The 25992-nt window shown below is 45.5% G+C and overlaps 1 protein-coding gene and 1 long non-coding RNA gene across 2 annotated transcripts in view; one reads left to right on the top strand and one right to left on the bottom strand.

The window, feature by feature from the left end:
- Nucleotides 1-25992, bottom strand: part of HYDIN (HYDIN axonemal central pair apparatus protein) — a 2467744-nt gene that overhangs the window by 854655 nt on the left and 1587097 nt on the right. The window contains exon 48 of the mRNA XM_085640020.1: nucleotides 25666-25874. Within this exon, the coding sequence (XP_085496146.1) occupies nucleotides 25666-25874 (209 nt within the window). The remainder of the gene's footprint in view (nucleotides 1-25665; nucleotides 25875-25992) is intronic.
- Nucleotides 1-25992, top strand: part of LOC146773041 (uncharacterized) — a 335031-nt gene that overhangs the window by 111117 nt on the left and 197922 nt on the right. The window lies entirely within an intron of this gene.

The raw sequence follows: 25992 nt of genomic DNA, 5'->3' as shown, positions 1-25992 counted from the left end.
CTCCAGGGCGGTTGGGGTGGTCCTTCTGGGTAATTTTGTATCCTTCGGAGATGGTGATTGCGAGGTCTAGTCCTGAGGTGGCGTTTGTCCAGGTTTCGGCGAGGAAGGCTACATCAGGAGTGGTGCTGTCTAGGAGGTCCCGGATGTCCGCGGTGTGTCTGTGGAGTGAGTGGACATTAAGTAGGATGCAGTGAAGGGTTTGGGGTACGGAGGAGTTGTACCTGGGGGGTAGAGGGGAGTCATCTGATTCGGCGAGGGTGAAGGGGCGGCGGCAGTGTTGGCAGGTGAAAGGTCCATGGGTGTCGAAGGATGAGGCGAGCTTGCAGTTGTTGTTTTTTCCGGTGTTGAATGCGTGGAGTGCTGAAGAGCTGTAGCGTTGGCGGGTCGGAAGAATAGGGTTTCTGGCGCTGGTCGAATTCGAAGACGGATGCAGACGGGCTTGTCTTTGGCGTCTGTGCAGCAGCCGCCATTAAGTAGATGAACGTTTTCTGAAGAATGTTGGTAACACAATAAATTTGTTTAGGTGAACCGGTGTTGGCAATTTTGGAATGAACTTAGGTTTAGATCATAATATAGCTTTGTCTCCCTGAAACTGTAAGTAAGGTTCATGAATTGTCAAGGAGTGAATCTCACTTATTCTCTTAGCAGAAGTAAGTGCAAAAGACAAGCAACTGAATAACTTCTCTAATTATAGTGTATTTACACTATATGTTACAACCTTTACCCCATCGTAACTAATTCTCAAAGTATGTGGGTTATGAGAATATATAATTTTAGAATATACTTTTTATTACTTCTATTGATTTCTTTAATTAGGTGATTAACAGAGATTGTTGATTGTCTTACCCACTATACTGCGCTTAATACGATATTGTAGGATCTTAGATTGAATTTGGCGTTATCTTTGCTATGCAGGAGTTGGAATCATACCTCTGCATTCTTCTATTTTGATTTATTATTTGCGTTATTGGTAAGTGTCAGCCATTAAAGATATTTCTTTATTTAGGTACATGGGTATGTTGGTGGACTTTTCGTTTATCACCAGCACCTTTGGTTAAGGGATAGCGTGAGGCTTTGCTTTTGACTATTTCTCACGAATTTGGTGTTTATTCTCCAGTAAATATCTTCTTTCTGGGATATCAGGTCTCTCTCAATTACTTTTGGACACATCTGTCTATACTTCAGGCTACTCTACTAGCCTCTACACTTGGTGGAGTGTGTTCACTATATATGTTACTCTAGTATTTAGGCCTATTTGACTTTTTTTCTTATAAAGAAACTTTTGTTTAGGTTTTGTTTACTTTCCTTTGCTTTTTTCTCTACATAATTCCTTCGTGTAGTACACAGGACTTTTTAATTATCTCTCAAGTAAAAGTTAGACTGAGACTATAATGGCAATTGATTTTGGCATTTCATCTTGTCTTTAGCCCTGAGGAAGTCCTTGACTTACTGTCAATTGGACGAAACACGTGTTGGCATCCAGTGTGGTTTGAAGACTTGCTCGAAATATGAAAATGCGTGAAATAAATCTGAGAAGAATCTGAACAAGATTGGCACCTGGACTTTATTTTGTTTGGACTTTTTGCCTGTGCTCGGTTTACCTATCATTGTATCTATATATGATTATATGTCATAGCTAAAAGACAATACTATTGCAGTATTATTTCTTCTTACTGCTTACACTGTGCATATTACATCTTGCTTACTGTCTAATAACAGCTCATATCTCTTACATGAGAAACAAGACTGTTCAATAAACCCCTTTTATTGAAACGCCCGTCTATCTATTTCTGTGTAACTCTGGAGAAACTAAGCATTGACTGAGTGAAACTGTTATCTATTGTTTCCACGATTCTGAGACGTGTTCCGATTCTAAGGGAAACAAAGTTGTCATGTATAAGCGGTTGTCAGAAACTAATCCCTTCTTGTTTATTCGAGAAGTTTCTAGTGACCTCTGAGTTAGCTGGCACACACAAGTATTTATGTTTAATGTACTCGATAGGGGCATACTGACCTTAGTCCTATGCAAAAACTATAGTGTATATTATTCCAATGCGCAGAGCCTATAAGGGAAATAGGAACTACACTACAGGCAAAGGTAGGAATAAAAAGAATATCAGATAGAGAAGCATAAAAAGGGTCAATAGACCTTTCGTACAATATTTAATAATTTTTTTCCAACGGCAGGCGTATATCGTCTTGATGGAGGGCTGCCTGGCTGCCAAGATAACATTACATACTTCGGGAGGAAGGTCAAAAGCTATCAAATGTCGCTTCTCAAGCTCCACGCAAGGAGGAGGAGAGTTGACAGGTTCGGGACCCTCCCCTGCTGCTGTGACAGAAGATCCTCCCGAAGGTGCAGCCTGATTGGAGGGCTGATGCTCATTTGAAGAAGCTCTGGATACCAGACTCCCCTTGCCGAGTCCAGAGCCACAAGGATGACTTGGGCCCAGTTGATCCTAATCCTTTTGAGAACGATGGGCAGAAGTGGTAAGGGTAGAAAGGTGTACAAGAGGTGTACAGGAGGCCTGAGCTCCACTCAAGATGAAAACCACCCAAGCGATTGCCACCTTGGAACTCCAGCGCAAAATAGTGCTGACATTGCGTGTTCTCTTCAGAGGCGAACAGATCTAACCAAGGCTCTCCCCACTGCTTAAGGAGACCTTGTGCCACCTTCGACTGGAGGCACCAATTCTGATCCGCTAGGCCTCAACAGCTGAGTTAGCCCGCTCCGGCATTCAAAGAACATGGCAGGTGTTGAACCACCAGGGTCATGCACACTGGACCAGTCATGTTCACAGACGCAGGGTCTCTTGACAAAGGGCCCAAAACCACACTCCACCCTGCTTGTTGCAGTACCACATGGCGGTGGTGTTGTCTGTGAACACTTGCACCAACTTTCCCTTGACAGAGGGAAGAAATGCTTTCAATGCTAGCCAGATCGCTCAAAGTTCCAACAAGTTGATATGGAGCCCCGACTCCACCGGAGACAAGTGCCCCCTGATCTCCACCTCTCCCAGATGCTCCATCCCAGGAGTGATGCATCTGTCACTACTGAGAGACCTGGTTGGGGGAAGGTAGAGGGGTCTGCCTCTGACCCACTCCCGGTTGGTTAACCATCACTGCAGGTCCTTTGCAGTTCCCTCTGAAATCTCAACCATGTCAGAGAGACCCTCTGTTGCTGCACCCACTGAAACTTAAGGTCTTACTACGGAGCCCGCATAAGCCATCTGACATGATTTACCAGCAGGATGGAGAAGGCCATGAGTCTCAGCAGACTCAGAGTCATTCTCACCTAAATCTAGGATAGAGGCTGAAACATCACTATCATAACCTGAATATCCTGGAATTACTGTTCAGGAGGATAAGCCCAACACTGCACTGTGTCCAGAACAGCTCCAATGAAAGGAGCGTCTGAGAAGGCGTCAGGTGTGACTTCGGCATATTTATAGAGAACCCCAGCTAATGCAGGAGGTCTGCCACAGTCTGGAGGTTGGTGACAACAGCTTGCGGTGAGGATGCCTTCAACAGCCAGTCATTGAGGTAGGGGAAGACTGATACCCCTAACCTGCGCAGATGAGCTGCAACCACTGCCATCACCTTGGTGAACACCCGAGGACGCTGGTAAGGCCAAAGGGTAGCACAGTGGACTGAAAGTGCTCAAGACCTACCTTCAACAACAGGCAACCACTGTGGGCCGGCAGGATGGGGTTGTGAAAATACGCATCCTGCAAGTTCAACGAATGCTACCAGCCAGTCTCATTGGTCTAGGGTAGACAAGAGCTAAGCCAAAGTGAGCATCTTGACTTTCTCCTTTTTGAGGAAGAGAATGACGGTCCGAAGATCCAGAATAGGAAGTAGATCTTTGTTCTTCTTTGGTATCAAAAAGTAGCGGGAGTAAAACCACTGTCTACTTCTGAAGCCAGAACCTTCTCTATAGCTCCCATTGCCAGGAGAGCAGTAACTTCCTCCCAGAGTAATAATAGATGATCCTCCGCCAGCTGTTCTTAAGTTGGCGGCAAAGGGGGACAAAAAGGCATAAAAGGAAGAGAATAGCCATCCCGAATGATCTGCATGACCCATTTGTCCGATGTTATGGACTGACAACGGAGGAGAGGATGCTGAATTCTCCCTCCAACCAGACTGGTATAGTCTTGCAGAACCAAACTACAAATACTTGGAGGCTGCAGCTGACAGGGGCTGAGTGGCAGACAACTTCTGGCTACCATCCCCACGAGGTCGGAATGTACCTCATCCACGTCCTTCCACAACTTGAGGGTTCTGCAAAGGACGGTGGCTGGGGTATGGCTGATGCGGTAGAAAACCCCTTTTATTGCCACGAATGCATCGAAAGGCAGACTGGGTGTGAGTTGTTACCGACAGGCCCAAGGATCCTGCTGTACCTTGAGATTACTTTAAGTGCTCCAATGCCGAGTCTGTCTTCTCTCCGAAGAGATGAGTCGCATCAAACGGCATGTCTATGTGATTGGCCTGGACTTCACCCAAGAAGCCAGATGTTTTCAGCCCGGCAGTCCAAGCACAACTTTGAGTCGTGGTCACGCTCGAGACACCACAATCAAACATGATGGGGGTCGGTTACCGACATGAAGCGTTGACAGGAACCACATGGCTTGAAACCTGCCCGTTTAGAAGTCAACCCTCGACACACAAGAAAAAAATCTAGACAATTTTTTTTTTTTAAGTCTGTCAAATAGAGAACGAGGGTAGCTCTTCTATGGATCAACGCTAACTGGCGCAGAAAGAAAAGAAGTGCACGCTGCATACTTAGGTGGCACCTATACAGATGACTGCGACATCACAACCGACGCCAACGACACTGGCAACATCACGTGGAGCCGAACAGAGCCACCCAATGGCGTGCAGGGGTACTGCTCACACAATAGTTTCCAGATCCAATCTGATGCCTGGGAAATTCAAAGGTAAGGAATCTGCAGCTAGAAGTCTCTATCAGATGTTTACATATTAGAACTGCTTTTATTACACTTTACGTGGGACTCCCACCATGACAACGGGGAAGATTCAAGCATGTGAATCTATTAAAGATACAATGCTGGAGAACTAATGATTTCATTTAAAAGGGGGACATAGTGGCATCAGTGACAACTCTGAAAGCTGAACAAGTGTGTGAATTGCTACACTTGTACAGAACTTTTTAGTTCATTTTTTCGCTAAGGAGAAAACTGCTATTGACGCATCTCACAGATTGCTAGAAATTAATTTAGCTGTAAATTATCCTGGTTCATAAAGCAGAATTTTACCCAAAAAGAGCATCTGACAGCTTTACAGCATGTAAGATGTTATAATAGCTTGTCCCATTGTATACAAATGTTCAAAACATACACTGAAGTAATCATATAGTGGATGTAGCATACCGACCCAGGGGTGTGGGTATAGCTAAGAAGTGTTTAAAGTAGCAAGTGGAGTCATTTGTGACCATTTAAATAACGTATAAATTATTATAGCGTTTAAAGCAAAACTTCCAGGTACTTATAATTGATGTGGATGTGTAGATAATATCTTTAAAGCATTGTCAACTGAGTTTGCTCATTTCCATCAAAGTGAGACTTAAAGATGAAAGTGTACGTGCTTAGGGGAGCCATTATAGGGTTTGCGTTTCAATGCTAGCTATCATGTTGTGTTCAGTTTAACTGCTTTATAGGTGAGGTGTACTATAGTGAAATAGCAGTGAATATTGATGGGTAGCCATTCAGTGGATGTGAGCGTTGTTGTGATGTGCTTACATTTCTATTATTTTACCAGAATTTGAGCTGCAGAGTAATGCCACTGTCAAAAGAGTTATTCAGGTGTTATGGAGGTCAGTTACTAAAACACTATCAAAATTTAGATAAGACATCACTGGTGCCTCAATTGCCTTTTTTAGGTCCTCAACAGATAGGAGTTGTCTGAGCTTCTTGAGATGCTAAAGGTGGAATCCAGCCTATTCAGCTATTGCCTGGAAAGGGCTTTCAGGTTGATGAACAAGTTACTTACCTTTCGTAATGCATTATCTGGTAGAGACTCTACATAGCTGCAGATTTCTTACCCTTGAACTTTCAAGGCATCAGGCTGGATCCAGAAACTTTTGCTGAGCAATACCCCTTGCGCTCGCCGCCAGGTCACTCTATTCAGTTCCACATGATGTCTTCGGCGCTGTTAGTGTCAGTTATGACATCACAGTACCTATATAGGCACCACCCAGGTGCACGGACATCAGTACTTTTATTTTTTTCCATGCCAGAAGCTCACAGCCACGAAGAAACTGATGTAGTTGTGTGCAAAACTAGGGCCCTGAAAAGGGGAGTAACCCCAGCCCTACAACATTAGTCCACAAAGCGGGGAGGCATGGGTGAGGCTGTAAGGAATCTGCACCTAGATGGAGTCTCTACTAGATAATGCGCAAACGAAGGTAAGTAACTTGTTCATCTGATAGTCTCTTCTAGCTACAGATTCCTTACCTTTGAATTAGATAACCAAGCCATTCCATCCAGGAGGTGGGTTGCGGACAAATACCTCAAACTAGGAAGTTCTGCAGGACCGAACGGGCAAAATGCCCGTCCCTGCATACCTGACTGTCCAGACAGAAGTGCTTGGCAAACGTGTGCAAAGATGCTCACTTTGCAGCCTGACCGATGTCCAGGACTGGGACACCCCGAGCCAAGGCCGTTGTCGCAGCCTTTCACCTGGTGGAATGGGCCCCTAATCTCTCAGGGTTCTGCTTCTTAGCCAGGGCATAGCAGATCTTAATGCAGACAATGGCCCAGCGAGACATGGACCTTTTCTGCACTGCCCTCCCCTTCTTAGCTCCCACATACCCCACAAAGAGTTGGCCGTCCACCTGAACTCTTTTGTGTGGTCAAGGTAGTGTGGTAAATAATTTAATTACCGGGACTTAATTTGATATAGAAACATAATAAAATAGCTCAGTAAATAAGAGGCAGTATCCGTGGTATTAGAGGTTCGGAATGGGCTTTATTCCAATGGTCGATTATAATCGGTTGCTCCAAGTTCCATCACCACGAAGGTTCAGGAAGTGAAGTACATACGTTATTGACAATCAATTACTTTTATACAATAGGCATTACAGTGAGGCCAATACAAGAGGCGTAACAATTGATAGCAAAGATAACATTTCACATGCGTAGCTAAAAAAGGCGTAATTGGGAGTAACAAGGAAAACGTCATTGGTTATGATGTCACATATGGGTGGACCTATGAAATAATTTCGCAATGTCAGCAGAAATACTTGGCAGAGATGCGCGCGCAGCAGCATGACGTGTGATTGACGTGCATCTAGGGGGTGGAGGGGACTTGACATTTAGCTCTACATGTGGCGACAGAAGTCTGGAGGGTCAAGTCAACCTAATCCCAAATCATATCTAACATCCTATGTTTAAAGAACTATGTTATCCAAAAGAGAGGTCTTCTTAGAGTAGAATCTTATTCTATACTGACTATACTGACTGTTAGTGCGTGTACAAGCGTCTAAGTGTCTACACTAGATGCGAGGGCAGGAATCTTCCATAGTAACAGGGCTATGAATTACTTGCATGAAGACAGAGAAGCCGGGCCTTTGCTCGGTAGTTGGCAGAATGTTTACTGAAACTACTAGACAGGAATGCATTGGGCAGGGATCGGAGCAGATAATTTCGAAGGTGAAATACAGTTCTTGGCAGGCAGCAAGCTGATGTCAGGCTTCGTGAGCCGCGCAGGGAATGAGACAAAGTTCATGGTCACAGATGCAGGCTCAGACTGGAGCTTCAGAGGCAGAAAGCAAGAAAAGCTTGATGACAGAATCAGGGCCTACTTGCCTGGACTGTAAAATAGCATAAGTGAACCATATAAAGGCGGTGGCCTTTTGTACTTAGGAATGGAATATCCGGTCCATTCATGGCGGATCTGAAAGAGGACATGTTAACGGTGGACGCACATGTATTTGCGTCTTCATAACTGGAACTGGAGGGAACATACATGTACTTGTAACATGTACATAGAACCGTTGGGGTCCAAGATAGGGGACATAACTGACCAGAAAAATCCATATTTCCACATTCCCTCCTTGTCCCCTACTTGCCCGTCAAGAGACATCAATCTTCATCAATCCATTGATCTGTTCATATAGCATCATTTGTTCTTCTTTCTTCTTCCGGGATTTTGAACGAAAATCTTGATGTGGAATACACGATGTGGCACACAGACCACAAATCGCTGGTCCACATTGCAGGCATAAGCAGCAACTGAATAGTATGAGAAGGCCAATACCTAGGAAGGATAGAACTCTCCATCCCCAGGCTGATAACACGCTCCAAAACCAACCGGACCAAGTCCAGGTGCCTGGATTCTGGTGTATCTGGCTTACAATCTTATGAAGGCGGGTTATGGCTTTATATACAGATGGCGAATTTTCTGGTATGAAAATGCAACAGCTTGATCCGATGACCCTACAAGCTCCGCCCCTATCGGCCAGGATGACGTCAAGGACAAGACGATTTTGAAGCACAACAATCCGCATAGCAGACTGCTCTTCTGTTAAATTGCCTAAGGCGGAAATAGTTTCGTTCACTACTGCTTCAAGGGTTCTAGTTAATCTACGTATCAGCTTACTATTAGTAACGGTACCTATATAGGGAAAGAGACCCTTATTGAAATCTGTGTATTTTTCCCATGCTGTTTCAGTATAATCGACTATCGGGAGATCTCTCCTTACTCTATTGTGTACTAAATGAGCATTTCTGTGATAATCAGGAGGAGCTAGAAAAACAGGTGGCAAAAGAAATCCAATGTAGCAGGTACCATCCCAATCTAGAGGCAAACGTACATAGGCCGTCTGACCACATATGAAATAGGAATGGCGGGAAGCTCTAAATGTAGACTTGCCTTGATCACTAAATTCTACTACAGTGGTGCATCTACTATGGCCCATATGTATGGAACCATTCTTTCTTACACATAATTCACCTTTTACCGAAAATATTGACATAGCGGGCAAAATTGGAGTAGCTTCGGATTCGACATTTAGGATCATAAGATTAAGCGTAAAATTACCTAATCCATATACTTCGTTTTCTAGATCAGTTCCTGTTCTTTTGGGAAGTCCCTCCTTGTTGGGGTGGCAGACTTTAAGTAAAACTAAGTTCAGATTTCCCCATACCCAGTTATCTTGATAAACTGCAGAATTCGAATCTAGGGAATTGATTAAGCTAAACCATGCTCCACAGGAGCCGTTGTGTGTGAACGGGTATGGAAAAAGAGGTAGAATTCCTTTATAATTCTGATAGGGAGGGAGTCGGCCACATATCCAACAATTTGTAGCATTGCTAACCTGATGGGAATGATGTAACATACTAATAAAAGTGTTATTGCGCAGCGCAAATCTATAAGACAACTCAAACGGAGGTAATTCACTAAAAGAATGTTCAGCAGTAACATTGTAAACATGTCTAGAAATAGGATAATATATGTGCAACAATATACTTGCAGTAATTATAAAAAGACTTAAGAAAAACAAAATTAATAACGTCACTATGCAATGACTCCGCAGTGATTTACAGTACGCCTGTTGTTTCAACATTTTTCGGGTGTTATCTCTATTCAGGTCCAAGGGATACATGTCAGAGACAATTCAACCGCTTCACCTTGGAGAGGACTTAAACAATCAAATTGCTTGACTGATTGGGCCTGAGTTTTAGTTTATAATGTTCGGAATTACTTCTTTCAACAAGAGGAAGTTTTGAGTCAATGGGTGAAGACACACGAGGTGTGGTATTCACATCTGATTGTAGTCCATGAAATTTCTTGATATGACTTGAGTGAATCCAGCCTTTTCTGCCCTCGATCTTCACGGCTGTCCTTGTCGTTAATAACACGAGCTGAGGCGACCTCCACCTAGGATCCAGCTGAGTCTTTCGATCAAAGTTCCTCACTAAAACGAGATCCCCCGGAATTACGTCATGGGGTTTCACCTCAGTGTTGTCAGGAAAAGCTGCAGCTACCTGTGAACGACAAGATTGTAGTGCAGACATCAAGGAAGCCAAATAATCTGTCAGCATATTACAGTCAATATCAGTTATTTTACGTGGTATAGGCGTCCCCCACATATTTGGTGGTCTGCCGAAGATCACTTCATACGGGGATAGCCCTGTTCGAGAGTGTGCTACCATTCTCATGTAAAAGAGTGCAACTGGTAATGCTACTACCCAGTCGACACCTTTCTCTCTGCATATTTTGGACAATCTAATTTTCAGGGTGTGATTATGTCTTTCTACGAGACCTGCTGCTTCGGGGTGTCGGACACAGTGGAATTTCCACTGATAGCCTAACAAAAGTGAAACGTGTTTCATGAGTTCGGATGAGAACGGCTGGCCGTTATCTGAGTGAACAACACGTGGTAAACCGTATCGTGGGAAGAATTCTCGAACTAACTGTTTGGCAGTAGTCGGGGCAGTGTAATCTGATACTGGGTATGCCTCCGTCCAACGGGAAAGAGCACAAACAACTACGAGAACATATTTGAATCCTCGACATCGTTCCATCTGGATATAATCCATCTGGAGGACTTCAAAAGGGTGATCAGGAGGCTGAAATCCACCCTGCTCTACGGGGATGCTTTTTCCTGGGTTGAACTGACAACAGATCATACAGGTACGAACTTTTTGTTTGGCTGCTGCTCGTAAATGTTTATTGAACCAAATGTGTTGAATGCTATCTAGCATAGCTTTTTCTCCTAAATGTGCGGGACTATGTACAGTGTTAATTATAACCTGGACCATTGAATCAGGAAGGAACCACACAGACTTTTCCTTCATCATCCATCCTTGATCCGTTTGGACCCCTCCTAATTCAGTCCATTTCTTTATTTCGTCTGGTGTAGCATGTGTCTGTATATCAATTACGTCAAGAGTAGGATCTTTAACCGTCATACAATGTGTTGGCGTCGGGACTATTGTCTTTGTCATGTCGGATGTTTGAGTTTGAGCAGTCTGTTTAGCTGTTCTGTCAGCTAAATCATTGCCTTGAGAAATGATATCAGTAACTTTCGTATGAGCTTTACATTTCATAATTGATATTGCAGTGGGTAGATGTATTGCATCTAATAAAGCATGAATGAGGGGTCCATGCTGAATGTGGGCACCGTGAGAAGTTAAATAACCTCTCTCTCGCCACAGCACGCCGAAGTCATGTACGACTCCGAATGCATAACGTGAATCAGTGTATATGTTGACTTTTTTATTTGTGGCTTGAATACAGGCTTGTGTCAGAGCGACGAGCTCTGCTGCTTGAGCGGACAAGGTATTTATGCAATTTGTTTCAATGATTTCAGTGTCTGTTGTGACTGCGTAAGCGGCTACTAACTCTCCTGTACTTGTTCTCATACATGAGCCATCTACATACAACGTCAGGTCTGGGTCTGACACTGGGACATCTGTCAAGTCTTGTCTGGGTTTCGTCGTGATTGTAATAACATCAATACAGTCATGAGCTAGTGGGTCTGTTCCATTTACAGGTAAAAGTGTGGCAGGATTCAATGTGTTACAACGTCTGATTTCTATATGTGGCTGAAACAGTGTTAGTTCGTACCCTGTAAGTCTTGCTATAGTCAAATGTTGTGTTTGCGTTCGATTCACAAGAACCTCCACTGCATGTGGTACTTGTACTGTCAATGGATGTCCTAACACTATGGCATCGCTTTGTCTGATTGCTAAAGCTGTCGCTGCCACTGATTTCAGGCACGCAGGCAGAGCCTGAGCTACGGGATCTAATGTACTAGAAAAATAAGCACACGGTTTGTGTGATCCTGCTTGTTCCTGTGTGAGTACTGACAACGCAGTACCTTCTCGTTCTGTAATAAAGAGTGTAAAATGTTTTCTGTAACATGGTGTTGCTAAAACAGGTGCTTGGCATAGAGCTTTCTTTAAGCTTTCAAAAGCTTGTGTATGTTCCTGAGTCCAAGGGAGAACAGTCGATGTGGCTGCCTCCTGTGTTGTCAACTGAATGAGTGGTTTTGCTAGAAATGCATACTGAGGGATCCACTGCCTACAATATGAAGTGAGGCCTATGAAAGCCCGCACCTCCTTTTGTGTCTTGGGTATTGGCATGTTAGCTATTAACTGAATGCGGTCGGGTGTAAGCTGTCTTCCCTCCTTGGACAGCGAGTGTCCAAGATAAACAACTCGCTGGACACAGAATTGCAGCTTAGAAGGGGACACCTTGTGCCCCTTTTCGGCTAGAAATCGTAAAACTGTCAGTGATGCTTTCTCACATTCGGGTTCGCTTCTAGCGGTGATCAGCAGATCATCGACATATTGAAGCAAGGCAGTGTTAACTGGCATGTGGATACTGTCGAGTTCTCGTTTCAGTGCTTGGCTATAGATGCTGGGGCTTTCTGTAAATCCTTGAGGTGCGCGTGAGAATTTGAAGCTACGTCCATTTAAACTAAATCCGAACAAATATTGGCTTTCCGGATCTATTGGGACGCTGAAAAAGGCATTTTTGAGATCAATTACAGTAAAGAATGTTGCTTCGGAATCAATAGCTGTCAGTAATGACGAGATATCTGGAACCACAGGGAATTGTGGCACAATGCATTTGTTTAATTCGCGCAGATCAATAACCAATCGATATACTGGTGGGGCCTTCGGATCTGTTCGTTTAAGAATCGGAATTATCGGTGAATTACATACATTGGAGTCTGTTTCTACAACCACTCCTTGGGCAATAAGCTCGTCAATGATTTGCAGTAAAGCCACTACAGCATCTGGTGGTAACTTGTATTGTCGCATTCGTGGTAGTACCACTCCTGCCTTTAGTGTGACTCGATATGGTGTAATATTCATGCAACCAACATCAGTAGGGCCTTGTGCCCATAGATGTGTAGGTAAAGTCTGCAGTCGGGGATCCATGTCTCTAGACACATAGTGACCTTTAAAATCACGTAAAAACATTCGTACTCCTTCCGGAGAACAACATATTATAGCTCCTAGAGCTTTCAGTGTTTTTATTCCTAACAAGTTTTCTGGACATGATTTAGTAAGCAATAAATCTGTAGTTCGGGTCAAAGGTCCTATCGTAAGTGGAAGAGGCTGTGATACTTCATTAACAATAGGTTTTCCTGAAAAACCAAGGGAAATATTCTGTGAGCCTGAGAGGGGTGCCCCTGGAACTTCACTACGTTTTATGGTTGTTCGACTTGCCCCTGTATCAAGTAAAAATTTTCTATCTTGGCCTAATAATTCACTATGTACATAAGGTCCTTCTTGATCTACAGGGACCTCGATAAGGGGTAAGTCAACTTCCCTCTCTAGGCTGGTTCATGCGTATCGTTGATAATCAGGGTAGTCATACTGTGCGGTCTGGTACAGCTGTCGTGTCGTGGTTTGTGTGGCAGCAACAGGCAGCGCTGGTGCAGCTGGCACAAACTGTATAGACTGTTGTGGAGCTGGCATGGACTGTGCATGCTGCGGTGCTCCTTGTTCATTCTGATCCTGTCTAGGTGGCCGTGGTCTTTCTTTTGTAATACCTGTGGCGATATTACGCTTCAGGACTGGGCAATCGTGTATATAATGACCTGGTTGTTTACAGTAGTTGCATGTTCCTTTTACAGGTCCTGCTGAATCACCGGAATGTGTCGTACCCTTTTTATGTCCTTCAGCTGGAACTGTCTGGGAGACTAGCATTTTCATTTTTGTGTCTTTCATGCGTCTTTGTTCATGTTCTTGTTCTTCTCTAATTCTATTGTAATGGTACTGTAACATTTGTAACATTTGTGATGGGGTATTACCTTGCCAGGTACTCTCGAATTTTAATACTCTATTCTTCACTTGGGGCAAGGAATTTTCAACTAATTTTGTCACAAACAGATGTGGGTATGACTCGCTACTTGCTTTTATACCACTATTTATACCAAAACATTTTTCAAATCGTGCATAGAAATCACTAGTGTCTTCATCTTGCTTTTGTTTACAGGCTGAGATTGCACCCCAGTCTTCCTTTTTCGTGGTTAATAAGCGTGGCAGTACCTGTACTAATAAACCTGGTAGTGCTTTAGTTTTGTCCCCAAGCCCCGAACCTGGACCTCGGGCCTTTTCTTCATTTTCTAATGCTGTCCAATCTATCTTTTGGTCTCCCACTTCCCACTCTTTTTCCTTGAGTTTTTCATAAATGCCAGCAGGCATCAATACCTTTAATATTGTCATAATGTCGGGATAGGTATACTCTCCCATGAGTAACATGTCTTTAATTTCTCGGTGGAAACCCGCTGGGTCTTTGTCATGACTGGGTACCACTTTCTTCATTTCTAACAATTCTATTTTTGATATGGGCGTATATACATATACACGTTTAAACTGATTGTCCTCAGGGTGGCGTAGAAAAAATATTGGTAGCACCTCCCGTAGCCCCGTCTGGGGTATCGGGCGTGAAAGGATTCGTTGAACGTGATACAGCAACTATAGGTGTGGACACAGCCATAGAAGTAGCTGTAGGAACAGATGAGGAAACAGATGTGCTTGCCGGAACTTGTGTCAGTATTTGATGCTGTAAGGATACAGATACAGGATCTTGGCGTTGAACCTCTCTGGCAGGTGGTCTGTGTGGGGCGGGGTGAGCATACTCGGGAGCTGCGTCATCTAAATATGAGGAAAGAAAAACATCTTCTGCGGTTCTAGGATGCCCCTTGGGATGTATCTTTATTGGAAATAATGGGGGTGGCAAGTCTTTTGGTATCCCCGCAGTAGCCTTAGGTAATCCCTCGGCCAGAAGGGGATACATACCCTTCATAAGGGCATGTCTTTGTCTGTCTACTTGTTCTGATTTCACTCGTGCACCTTCTTCAATTAATAGATTTTCTCGAACTTCATTTGAATTCTCTTTACTCTTCTCTTCCTGTCTACGTGCTTTTTCTGTACGTCTATACGATTCTTTACGCCATAATTCAATGGCGTCTTTCTGTGATTGTCTAGCTTTCTTTTTCCATAATTCTTCCTCTACTTTCACGATGCACTCTGCATCCCAGGTCCCAGCTGCGGGCCACCTCTGACTTTCTGGTAATTCCTTAGTGTAGTCTACCCATAAATCAAGAAATAATATAGCGTCTAGGCCATATTTATGATACATGAAGTACCCTGGAGTGTCCCTAGGAGGAATAGGAACAGCTTCTTCGAGTACCCCTTTTCTAGTTGTGATCTGTCTTAATTTCGAAAAGAGCGGCATATTGAGAACTGATCTGATACTTGATCTTGAACGAACTTAATACAATAAACACGATAATGAACAGTCATTCATACCACAATATGCAGAACGTATTAACACATTTAACATTTAACATTTAAATGAGCAAACAATGATGATGACGATCTAAGGAAAACTTAATCACTTAAACATAATACTCGACTTGAACTGAATTATTCTGAATTTATATACTTGATATACTAGATATACTGCTAAACAGTACAGATACACTGCTAAAACAGTGCAGACCGGATTTGTGTACCCAAACCCGTCTGGACCGGCACAACTTATGTGCACGCCAGAACGCCTCCCCAGTAATGGTACTCACCGGGTAGCTCGGAACGGAAGGCCTCGGAAACTGAACTGAACTTGAACCGGACTGGACTCGACTCGACTCGAAAACTTCGGAAACCGGACTCGACTTGGGACTTCGGAAACTGGTGGGCCTCTGTATACCTCGGATCTTGCTCTCTCAGCTAGGCTCTGGTCGGGATACTTCGCACTTCTCACCGCCTCGTCTGGGTGTTGATCGCAGCCTCAGTCGCCCCCGCTTGACCGGAGGGAGATACAGGAAATCCTGCTGGTACGCGTTGTTGTCCGTCCAGCTGTGGCAGGAGACCGGGCCTGCAACGCACCGCCGGCGCGTGAGATGAGAAAGTGTCCCTGTTCGGGCGCCATTCATGTGGTAAATAATTTAATTACCGGGACTTAATTTGATATAGAAACATAATAAAATAGCTCAGTAAATAAGAGGCAGAATCCGTGGTATTAGAGGTTCGGAATGGGCTTTATTCCAATGGTCGATTATAATCGGTTGCTCCAAGTTCCATCACCACGAAGGTTCAGGAAGTGAAGTACATACGTTATTGACAATCAATTACTTTTATACAATAGGCATTACAGTGAGGCCAATACAAGAGGCGTAACAATTGATAGCAAAGATAACATTTCACATGCGTAGCTAAAAAAGGCGTAATTGGGAGTAACAAGGAAAACGTCATTGGTTATGATGTCACATATGGGTGGACCTATGAAATAATTTCGCAATGTCAGCAGAAATACTTGGCAGAGATGCGCGCGCAGCAGCATGACGTGTGATTGACGTGCATCTAGGGGGTGGAGGGGACTTGACATTTAGCTCTACATGTGGCGACAGAAGTCTGGAGGGTCAAGTCAACCTAATCCCAAATCATATCTAACATCCTATGTTTAAAGAACTATGTTATCCAAAAGAGAGGTCTTCTTAGAGTAGAATCTTATTCTATACTGACTATACTGACTGTTAGTGCGTGTACAAGCGTCTAAGTGTCTACACTAGATGCGAGGGCAGGAATCTTCCATAGTAACAGGGCTATGAATTACTTGCATGAAGACAGAGAAGCCGGGCCTTTGCTCGGTAGTTGGCAGAATGTTTACTGAAACTACTAGACAGGAATGCATTGGGCAGGGATCGGAGCAGATAATTTCGAAGGTGAAATACAGTTCTTGGCAGGCAGCAAGCTGATGTCAGGCTTCGTGAGCCGCGCAGGGAATGAGACAAAGTTCATGGTCACAGATGCAGGCTCAGACTGGAGCTTCAGAGGCAGAAAGCAAGAAAAGCTTGATGACAGAATCAGGGCCTACTTGCCTGGACTGTAAAATAGCATAAGTGAACCATATAAAGGCGGTGGCCTTTTGTACTTAGGAATGGAATATCCGGTCCATTCATGGCGGATCTGAAAGAGGACATGTTAACGGTGGACGCACATGTATTTGCGTCTTCATAACTGGAACTGGAGGGAACATACATGTACTTGTAGCATGTACATAGAACCGTTGGGGTCCAAGATAGGGGACATAACTGACCAGAAAAATCCATATTTCCACAGTAGAACGACAACGCTCTTTTTGGGTCCAGATGGTGGAGACGCTCCTCCTCCTCAGAGGGATGCAGGGGAGCAAAGAAGGTGGGCGACGTGATGGATTGACCTGGATGGAATGGGGTCATGACCTTTGGTACAAAAGTAGCCCGGGTGCGAAGCATCACTTTGTCTGGAAAAGACATCAGCTAGGGAGGTGTGCAAGTTAAAGCCTGCAACTCACTCACTGCTAAAAAGGCTGTTTTAATGGTCAACAGCTGGAGGGGACAGTTATGTAAAGGCTCAAAGGGAGCACACAATACGTAAATGAGGACTAAATTAAGTCCCACTGCGGCATACCAAAGGATGTGGGTGGAAACAGGTAGGCCAGCCCTGTTAGAAACCTATGTACAATTGGAGACTTAAAGAGAGAGAGCTGTTCTGGCAGCTGCAAAAAGCAGACAGATCCATAAGGTAACCCTTGAGAGTTCCCAAAGCAGAGCACTGCTGGTCAAGGGTCAGAATGAATAGAAGAACAGTGGAAAGGGAAGCTGAAAGAGGGTCAATAGACATTTCTGTACACTACAAGACAAATTTCTGCCAAGGGCAGACGCATACCACCTGGCCGCCAAAATAACGTTAAATACTTCGGGAGGAAGGTCAAAAGCAATCAACTGCTGGCACTCAATCTACACGCATGGAGGTGCAGAGTGGACAGGTTCGGGTGGAGAACCCTCCCCAGCTGCTGCGACACAGAAGATTTTCCCGAAGGGGCAGCCTGATCGGAGGATCGATGCTCATCTTAAGAAGCTCTGGAAACCAGACTCTGCTCACCCAGTCCGGAGCCACAAGAATGACTTGGGCTCGGTCGCTCCTGATCTTCAGAACCCTGGGCAGGAGTGGTATGAGCGGAAAGGCATACAGCAGGCCTGAGCTCTACTCATGACAAAAAGCGTCGCAGAGCGATAGCCCCCTTGGAAACTCCAGCACGCAGCACTGCTGACACTGCGCGTTCTCTTCAGAGGCGAACAAATCTAACCAAGGTTCTCCTCACTGCTGAAAGAGACCTTGCGCCACATCTGATTGGAAACGCCATTTGTGATCCATTGAGTTCATCCGCCCTGGCGTTCAGAGAACCTGCCTGGTGTTCAACCACCAGGGTTATGCCCTGCTGTTCAAGCCATGTGCGAGACATAGGTACTCTCGACAAAGGGTCCACGACTCCACCCGGCCATGCTTGTTGCACTACCACATGGCGGTGATGTTTTCCGTGAACACCTGAACTAACTTCCAATTAACAGAGGGAAGAAAAGCTTTCAATACCAATCGAATCATTCGGAACTCCAACAAATTTATGTGCATCCTGGGCTCCGCCGGGGACCAGTGTCCCCCGATCTCCACCTCTCCCAAATGGCCTCCCCACCCCAAAAGTGACGCATTTGTCACAGCTGTGAGATCTGGTTGGGGAAGGAAGAGGGGTCTGCCGTTGACCCAATCGCGGTTTGTCAACCACCACTGCACATTTTTTGCAGTTCCTTCTGAGATCTGAACCACATCGGTGAGATTTCCCTGATGCTGTTCCCACTGGAACTTTAGGTCCCACTGCAGAGCCCGCATACGCCACCTGGCATGCTTTACCAACAGGATGAAGGAGGCCAGGAGGCCCAACAGCCTCAGAGTCAGTCTCACCGAAATCCAGGATATGTCGTACTTTAATATTCGGGACCGCGTAGGGGACAGGGCCCTACCCCTGTCTATGTTGGTATTAGCGAACCGCAAATGGTAAATGCGGCATGTACGAGTGCTTTATATATCGTTCTAGCTATGAATGCACTGTGTACACGTTATTCTGCTCAACTACGCGGGTTCCATTTTGGAAGCAGTGGCCATCTTGTCATTGCCCTCACATAGGCTATGATGGAGTTAATACGGGCCTCACAGTACATGGGCTTTCCCTCTGACTTCTCTGTGACCTGGGCAGCTGGCTCTGCTGCCCCGGGTCAAACCGGTCTCACGAGCTCCCCTTCCTCCGTCCACCTGTGATTAGCATCAGGGTTTGACCCGTCATAAAATCCTTTCATTCTACACAATCCCCCGGCTAATCTCTTCCACACCTGCTTGTTCTTGCTTTATGACTTGTTTCCCAAAACAGGAGATGCTCATGTTTATTGGGGGGTCTATTTACTTCAAACATGGGATCTGAACCTTACTGTGTAAATCATTGTGGGCTGGCCGAATTGGAATGTGGGATGGTCATCATGACTCTGCTTTTTCGTTTGTAATGTATGCCTTTATATGACCATATCGTAAACCAAGGAATGTGTGCCTGGAGCATGATATTTTGTACTTAAGGAGAAGTCCGTTCCTATGATTTTCAGCAGTCTCCTGAGAACATACACGCTGTTGTACTTCTAGGATACCTGTCATTGGTCTGCAGCCAATAAACGATTCTTTGACTTCACCCAGAAGACTCTGTGTTTCTGTAGGTCCGGAACAGGGTGAAACCCAGAAGTCATAGGGTGTGTGCCCCTGCACCGCTGGGTCTAAAATACCCAGTACTTCAGATAGAGGCCGAAACATCGGAATCATAACCTGAATATCCTGTACTCGCTGCTCAGGAGGATAAGCCCAAAACTGCACTGTGTCCAGAACAGTTCAGATGAAAGAGAGCGTCTGAGAAGGAGTCAGGTGTGACTTCGGCCGTTTATAAAAAACCACACTGAATTCAGGAGGTACACCGTCGACTAGAGGTGGGAAACAACAGCCTGGAGCGACGATGCCTTCAACAGCCAGTCGTCGAGATGAGGAAAGACTGACACCCCTAACCTGCGCAGATGAACTGCGACCACCGCCATCACCTTGATGAGCACCTGAGTGGCGCTGATATGGCTAAAAGGTAGCTCTGTCAACTGAAAGTGCTTGTGGCCTACCTTGATTCGCAGGTAACGCTTGTCGGAAAGCAGGATGGGATGTGAAAATACACATCCTGCAAGTCCAAAGCTACCAACCAGTCTTCCTGGTCTAGGGTAGACAATACCTGAGTCAAAGTGAGCATCTTCAATTTCTCCTTTTTGAGGAAGAGATTGACGGTCTGGAGGTCCAGAATAGGACGTAGACCTTTCTTTTTTGGTTTCAGAAAATAGCGTGAGTAACAACTATTGTCTATTTCTGAAATCGGAACCTTCTCTATAGCTACCTTGACCAGGAGAGATGTAGCTCCCTCTCGCAGTAATAGTAGATGATCCTCCGTCAGCCGTTCTTGAATTGGCAGTAAAGGAGGAGGAAAAGAAAGAAAGGGAAGAGAATATCCATCCTGAATGTTCTGCAAGACCCATTTATCCGATGTTATGGACCTCCAGCGGAGGAGATGATGAGGAATTCTCCCACCAACTGTAGTTGCATGGTCATGCAGATCCAAACTAGGAATGCTTGGAGGCTGCAGCTGCCAGTTGACAGACAACTTCAGGCTACCATTCCCAGGAGGTTGGAATGTACAGCGTCCAAGTTCTCATACAACTTGAGGATTCTGTGCAGGGCAGAATATCCTGGACTAGCTGCTTGGGAAGATAGACTCGAAACTGCAGTGTCCAGAACAGCTCTGATGAAAGGGAGCGCCCGAGAAGGATTCAGGTGTGACTTTGGGACGTTTATAGAGAGCCCCAGCGAATGCAGGAGGTTCACCGTAGACTGAAGGTGGGAGACGACTGTCTGGGGTGAGGACACCTTCAACAGCCAGTAGTCGAGGTAGGGGAAGAATGACACCCCTAACCTGCGCAGATGAGCTGTTACACCACCATCTCTTTGGTGAACACCCAATGGGCACTGGTAAGGCCGAAGGGGAGCACGGTGACCTGAAAGTGCTTGTGGCCTACCTTGAACCACAGGAAATGCATGTGGTTCGACAGGATGGGGATATGAAAATATGCATCCTGCAGGTCCAACGCTACCATCCAATCTTCTTGGTCTAGGGCAGACAAGATCTGAGCTAGAGTAAGCAACTTGAATTTCTTTTTCTTGGGGAAAACATTGATGGTCCGAAGATCTAAAATGGGCTGCAACCCTTTGTTCTTCTTCAGAATCAGAAAGTAGCTGGAATAACAGACACTGCCTACTTTTGAAACCAGGACCCTTTCTATAGCTCCCTTGGCCAAGAGAAGAGTAACTTCCTCCTGGAGCAATTTTAAATAATCCTCCGTCAACCGAGCCTGATTTGGCAAAAGGGGAGGAGGAAAAGAAAGGAAAGGCAGAGAATAGCCCCCCTGAATGATCTGCAAGACCCACTTGTCCGATGTTATGGACCTCCAGTGGGGGAGATGATGATGGGATTCTCCCACTAACTGGAGTGGTGTGGTCTTGCAGAGTCAGACTACGAGTGCTTAGGGGCTGCAGCTGCCAAGGGCAAGGTGGCAGACGACTTCTGGCTTCCATTCCTAGGTCGGAATGAACCTCGTCCAAGTCCCCGCACGGCTTGGGAAGCCTGCGCAGGACGGTGGCTGGGATAGGGCTGATGCAGTTGGAAACCCCTTCCGTTCACACGAAAGGGGCAAAAGGTAGACTTGCCACAAGGAGTAGAAGAGATGTCTTGATATCTGGCTGTAGCTTGAGAGTCCTTAAACCTCACTAGGGCCGAATCTACCTTTTCCCGAAAAAAGTGGGTTCCATCAAAGGGTATGTGACGTATGTCCATCAAATTTGCGGGACATCACCATAGAAGCCAGTTGCCCTAAGCCAGGCGTGGCGCCTCAAGGTCACTGTCGTGTAAATCAATATGCCCAGCGAATCAGTTGAATCAAGGCCACACCTTATGGTGAATTTTGCTGCATCTCTCTGGTCCTTAACTGCCTGAGAGAGCCCAGCCTGGGCCTCCCGGGACTTGTGGTAGTACTTGCACAACCGTCTCCCAAAGGGAGTACGAGAAATGGCTCAGTAGAAACGCGGTATTCACTGACCGCAATGCCAGGCTGGAGGAAGGAAACATTTTCTCGTGAAATGAATCCAGTCTCTTGGATTCCCTATCCGGAGGGTCGGAAGGGAAAACGCCCTGTGATGTAGAGGCCTGCACCACCAAACCGTCTGGGGTGGGGTGTGGGCTGAGTAATTTTGGGTCGCCCTGAGCTGGGCGATGGCAGCGTGTAATTGTCCTATTCACAGGAGCCCCTGTGCTAGGCTTGGACCACGTGCCTAGAAGGACATCAGTAAGTGATTCATTAAAGGGCAAAAGGGGTTCTGAGGTGGAAGTCCGGGCTGAAGTGCTTCAGTCAGGAGATTAGTCCCGACCTCCACTGACGGCAGCCCCAGTCCAAGGACCTCGGCTATCCTCTTGACCACCATGGCATAAGATGCCCCCTCCTCCGTAGCCACAGTTGGTGGCAAGAGCATGCTTTTATCTGGAGTATCCAGTCCACTGGCTTCCCCAAGTTCACCTTACCAGTCCAACTGCTCTGCAGAGTCATCCTTGGTTTCCAGAGGGTCCATTGACCCCTCCCATTTCTCACCCAAGCCTAACACGTCCACAAAGTGCTTCCCCCACAACAACATAGAAGCCCTGGGTTTAATCGACATCGGAATCAGCGCCGAGCATCGTCGTTCCAACTACGTGTTGTCGGGGATAAGGATGGGGCTGGCACCGCCGATGGCCAACGGAGGCACCGACTTTGGTGTCCGACGCCAGAGGAGGTCGCAATGGCACAATCGAATCCCTGAGGCCCCACTGGCTCCGTGACTGGAGCCAACATTGTCAAATTCAACTGGGCCCCTTCCGACCCCGCAGGCCCAAAGGCTCACCAGAGAGGTCGGCCCACTCAAATACGTGGTGCATGGCCTTGTAGAACTCTTTGATCTGAGCGGGGTTGCTCCGGCTCCTGGAAAAGGAGGGAGGTGCGAAGTCGACCCTGGGTCTGGCTCCATAGAACCGAGCCTAGAGCGTCGGTGCTCCTTATCTCCTTTGTCGACGGACGACAGTCGAGGTGAAGATTAAGTCCGCTTGGACTTTTTTTTCTTCTTGTGCCTCCTCCCAGAGTGTCCCGATGACCTCGAGTGAGTTGAAGAGGACTTTGGGCTCTGAGAGCGGTCGCACGACCTCCTCTTCCTCGATCAGGTCCAGGACCTCTGCGGAGTCTTGCTTGACGGTGTCAGCTGTCGGGCACATGGAGCTTCAAAGCCCGCTCCTGTAAGGTCTTAGGAGCCATGGCCCAACAGTCCAAGCATGACTACGGATTGTGGTCGCCCTCGAGACACCAAAGGCAGAAGAGGTGGGGATCGGTGATCGACATTGTGCGAGGATAGGCCCCGCATGGCTTAAACCCTGTCTTCCTCGAAGACATTCTCGCACATGATGAAAAAGAATCTGGAATTCGACAAAAAGTCGATAAAAAGCCGGTCAAAAAGCAACAGAGGCGCTTAAATGGCGCTTAAAGGAAATAACTGATATTTGAGTGCCTGGGTGGCGCCTCTATAGGCACCGAGACATCGTAACCGACGCTTTAGATGCAGACAACGTCATGCGAGCCGAATGGAGCCACCCGATGGAGCACGCCAGAGGTATTGCTCAGCAAAAGTTTCCGGATCCAGCCTGACGCCTGGGAAATTCAAAGGTAAGGAATCTGCAGCTAGAAGTCTCTATCAGATGTTTCATCTAGAATGAAGCCAAGAGATATGGCTTAGGTGGCACTTTTGGGGATATAAGCTGCCTTTTCAATGCAAGCTATCAAGTTAGCTGACTCCTTGAGTTTCAGGGGCGAAAATCAGTCATTCAGTTTTGAGGCGTGACATTTCAGGAACCTTTGAATTATCTACTTTTGGATAATCTCCCTTCTTTCTAGGATGCTGCCAGCTTTAGGAAATTGTATTTAATTTTCAGCTACACCGGGTGCTATGTTAATACTGGCAAAGTGTGACAATCTGAGCTCTGAACAAAGGTCCCACATAAAGATTAAAGAAGACTGTGGCCTCAATGGAGCTACTGAACAGCTCGAGCATGGGACTAGATAATTTTTACTTGAGTGCAATCAGAGAAGTAAAATCTGAACTATTTGAAGACTGTGCCATAAATTCGATGTGGACAGAGAGACAAGGGTAGTCATCATGTAAATTGTGTAAAATGTCTTCCAATATGAACAGGATGGATGATTCTGTACTTTGACCAGACCTAAAACCAGTTTTAGTTGATGATATAAAAAGACCACTGTTGACCAAACTGGTCACATGTAAGGGATCTGCTATGCATATCTTAATTAACGAAGAGAGAGAGATAATTAAATGTTGACTATACATAGGCATTGAGGTATAGATCGTGGAGACCAATTTATCTCTACAAAAGATGTAACCATTTTTTTATCGGAGAAGTTATCACTTTGGTTTTTGGTTTAAGTCTGAGATAGTGGAGGGCATGCAGAAAAAGGTTACGGCTTGATCAGGCTAGTTAAATGGCATTGGGTCTTGAGCGTTCAATTTTGTTTGGGGTAGGAACTACAAAGTCCAAAATAAAGCTTGAACAATGGGTGGGGTTTTGGATTGAAAGGTCCCAAAATGATGGTGTGATTTGTGAGATGGTTGGGTTGTGTTTAATGCAGGTCCTAGTACACATGTTGGAATTAGGTGCCAATCTGTCTAATTTGTGATCTTTATTGAGGTGGAAGCTTCACCTTTACTGTAACAATACTGTAAAGTCCCCAGCTCATTCCAAGTCATTACAGCCTCCTATTCAGGGAGGTAACATCAAAGAACTCTTGGACCTGTTAACATGATTCTTGTGGTGCGTCTGGTCTCCTCAGTGCGCTTTCTTCTTGTGGGTGTTGGTAGGTCCCTGTGATTCATGGAGGGGTGCAGCAATAGTACAGCAGGTGCAGTGTTGCTGGATCCCACTGAACATCAATTTGTACTGAATTTTACTTCTTAAGCAGCAGATCGGGGGAAGGGTGCATTTTCCCTGCTTGCAACAGAGCCTAAGAAACCCTCACTACCAGGTTCGGACTGGTCCAAAAAATAGGCCCGGGAGCAAAATTAAAAGTGGCCCCCATTGGTGAATGAGAAACTCTAAGAAGTGACCCATGTATGCAAATTGGGGGAATTTTGATCTTGTAAAGTCATGCTGTTTAAGTGTTTTGTAAGGTGTAGAAGACTGCCTGGAATTGAGCATGCTGTTTTAATATCAGAGAAATTGAGACTAAAACTCTGCCCAGCAGACCATAAAACTGGCCCAAAGACAGCCAAGGAAATGGCTCACACACTGACCTTTCCAATCAGCCAGTATGGCACTGCCTAATTGCCATACTGGCCAGTCCAATCCTGCTCACTTCACTGCTGTATTCTTGCTAACAGATTAAGTACCCAAGAGTTTGTGAAATGGCATTTCTTTATCTTGAGCTCCTGTAAGCATAGCCATTTCTGGACAGTACAGAGCAAACGTTTTGAGATTGAAAAGCTGCTACTGAGATTCTGCTGACTCAGACTCTTAAATGGGATAACATGCCATATTACAACTATGCTGGTGACATGGCATGTAATTAATTAAGGAGGCAAAGGGTTTCATATCGTTCAACATTTCTTGACCCAGTAAACCTCTGCGTATCAAAATATTACTAACCTTTGCAGTTTATCAGGAATAACCTCACCAAGCATGCTGCTATGATCCATATCAGAAAGGGGAGTTGTAATGGTGGGAGGTGGTGAGCGATTTTCAATGAGCTGCTGGCTCTTCCGCAAGCCGGCTGAGCGGCGTTTCTCCTTCTGGCTCTCACGCCCCTGATCTTGTTTGCTTTTTCCTCTAGATTTTGTTGGTGTGACCTGCTCCTCCTAGAACATAATAGATTTCAAGTTATAAACATTAACAAGTGTACCATCGACAGCAGAATGAGTACATGACACACTACCAAAAACTGCCTATTCTTGAACTACCCTTTATGTTATCACT

This window comes from Triturus cristatus, chromosome 12 (assembly GCF_964204655.1).
Source record: "Triturus cristatus chromosome 12, aTriCri1.1, whole genome shotgun sequence".
NCBI classification, from domain to species: domain Eukaryota; kingdom Metazoa; phylum Chordata; class Amphibia; order Caudata; family Salamandridae; genus Triturus; species Triturus cristatus.
This window is presented reverse-complemented; position numbering and strand designations above follow the sequence as displayed.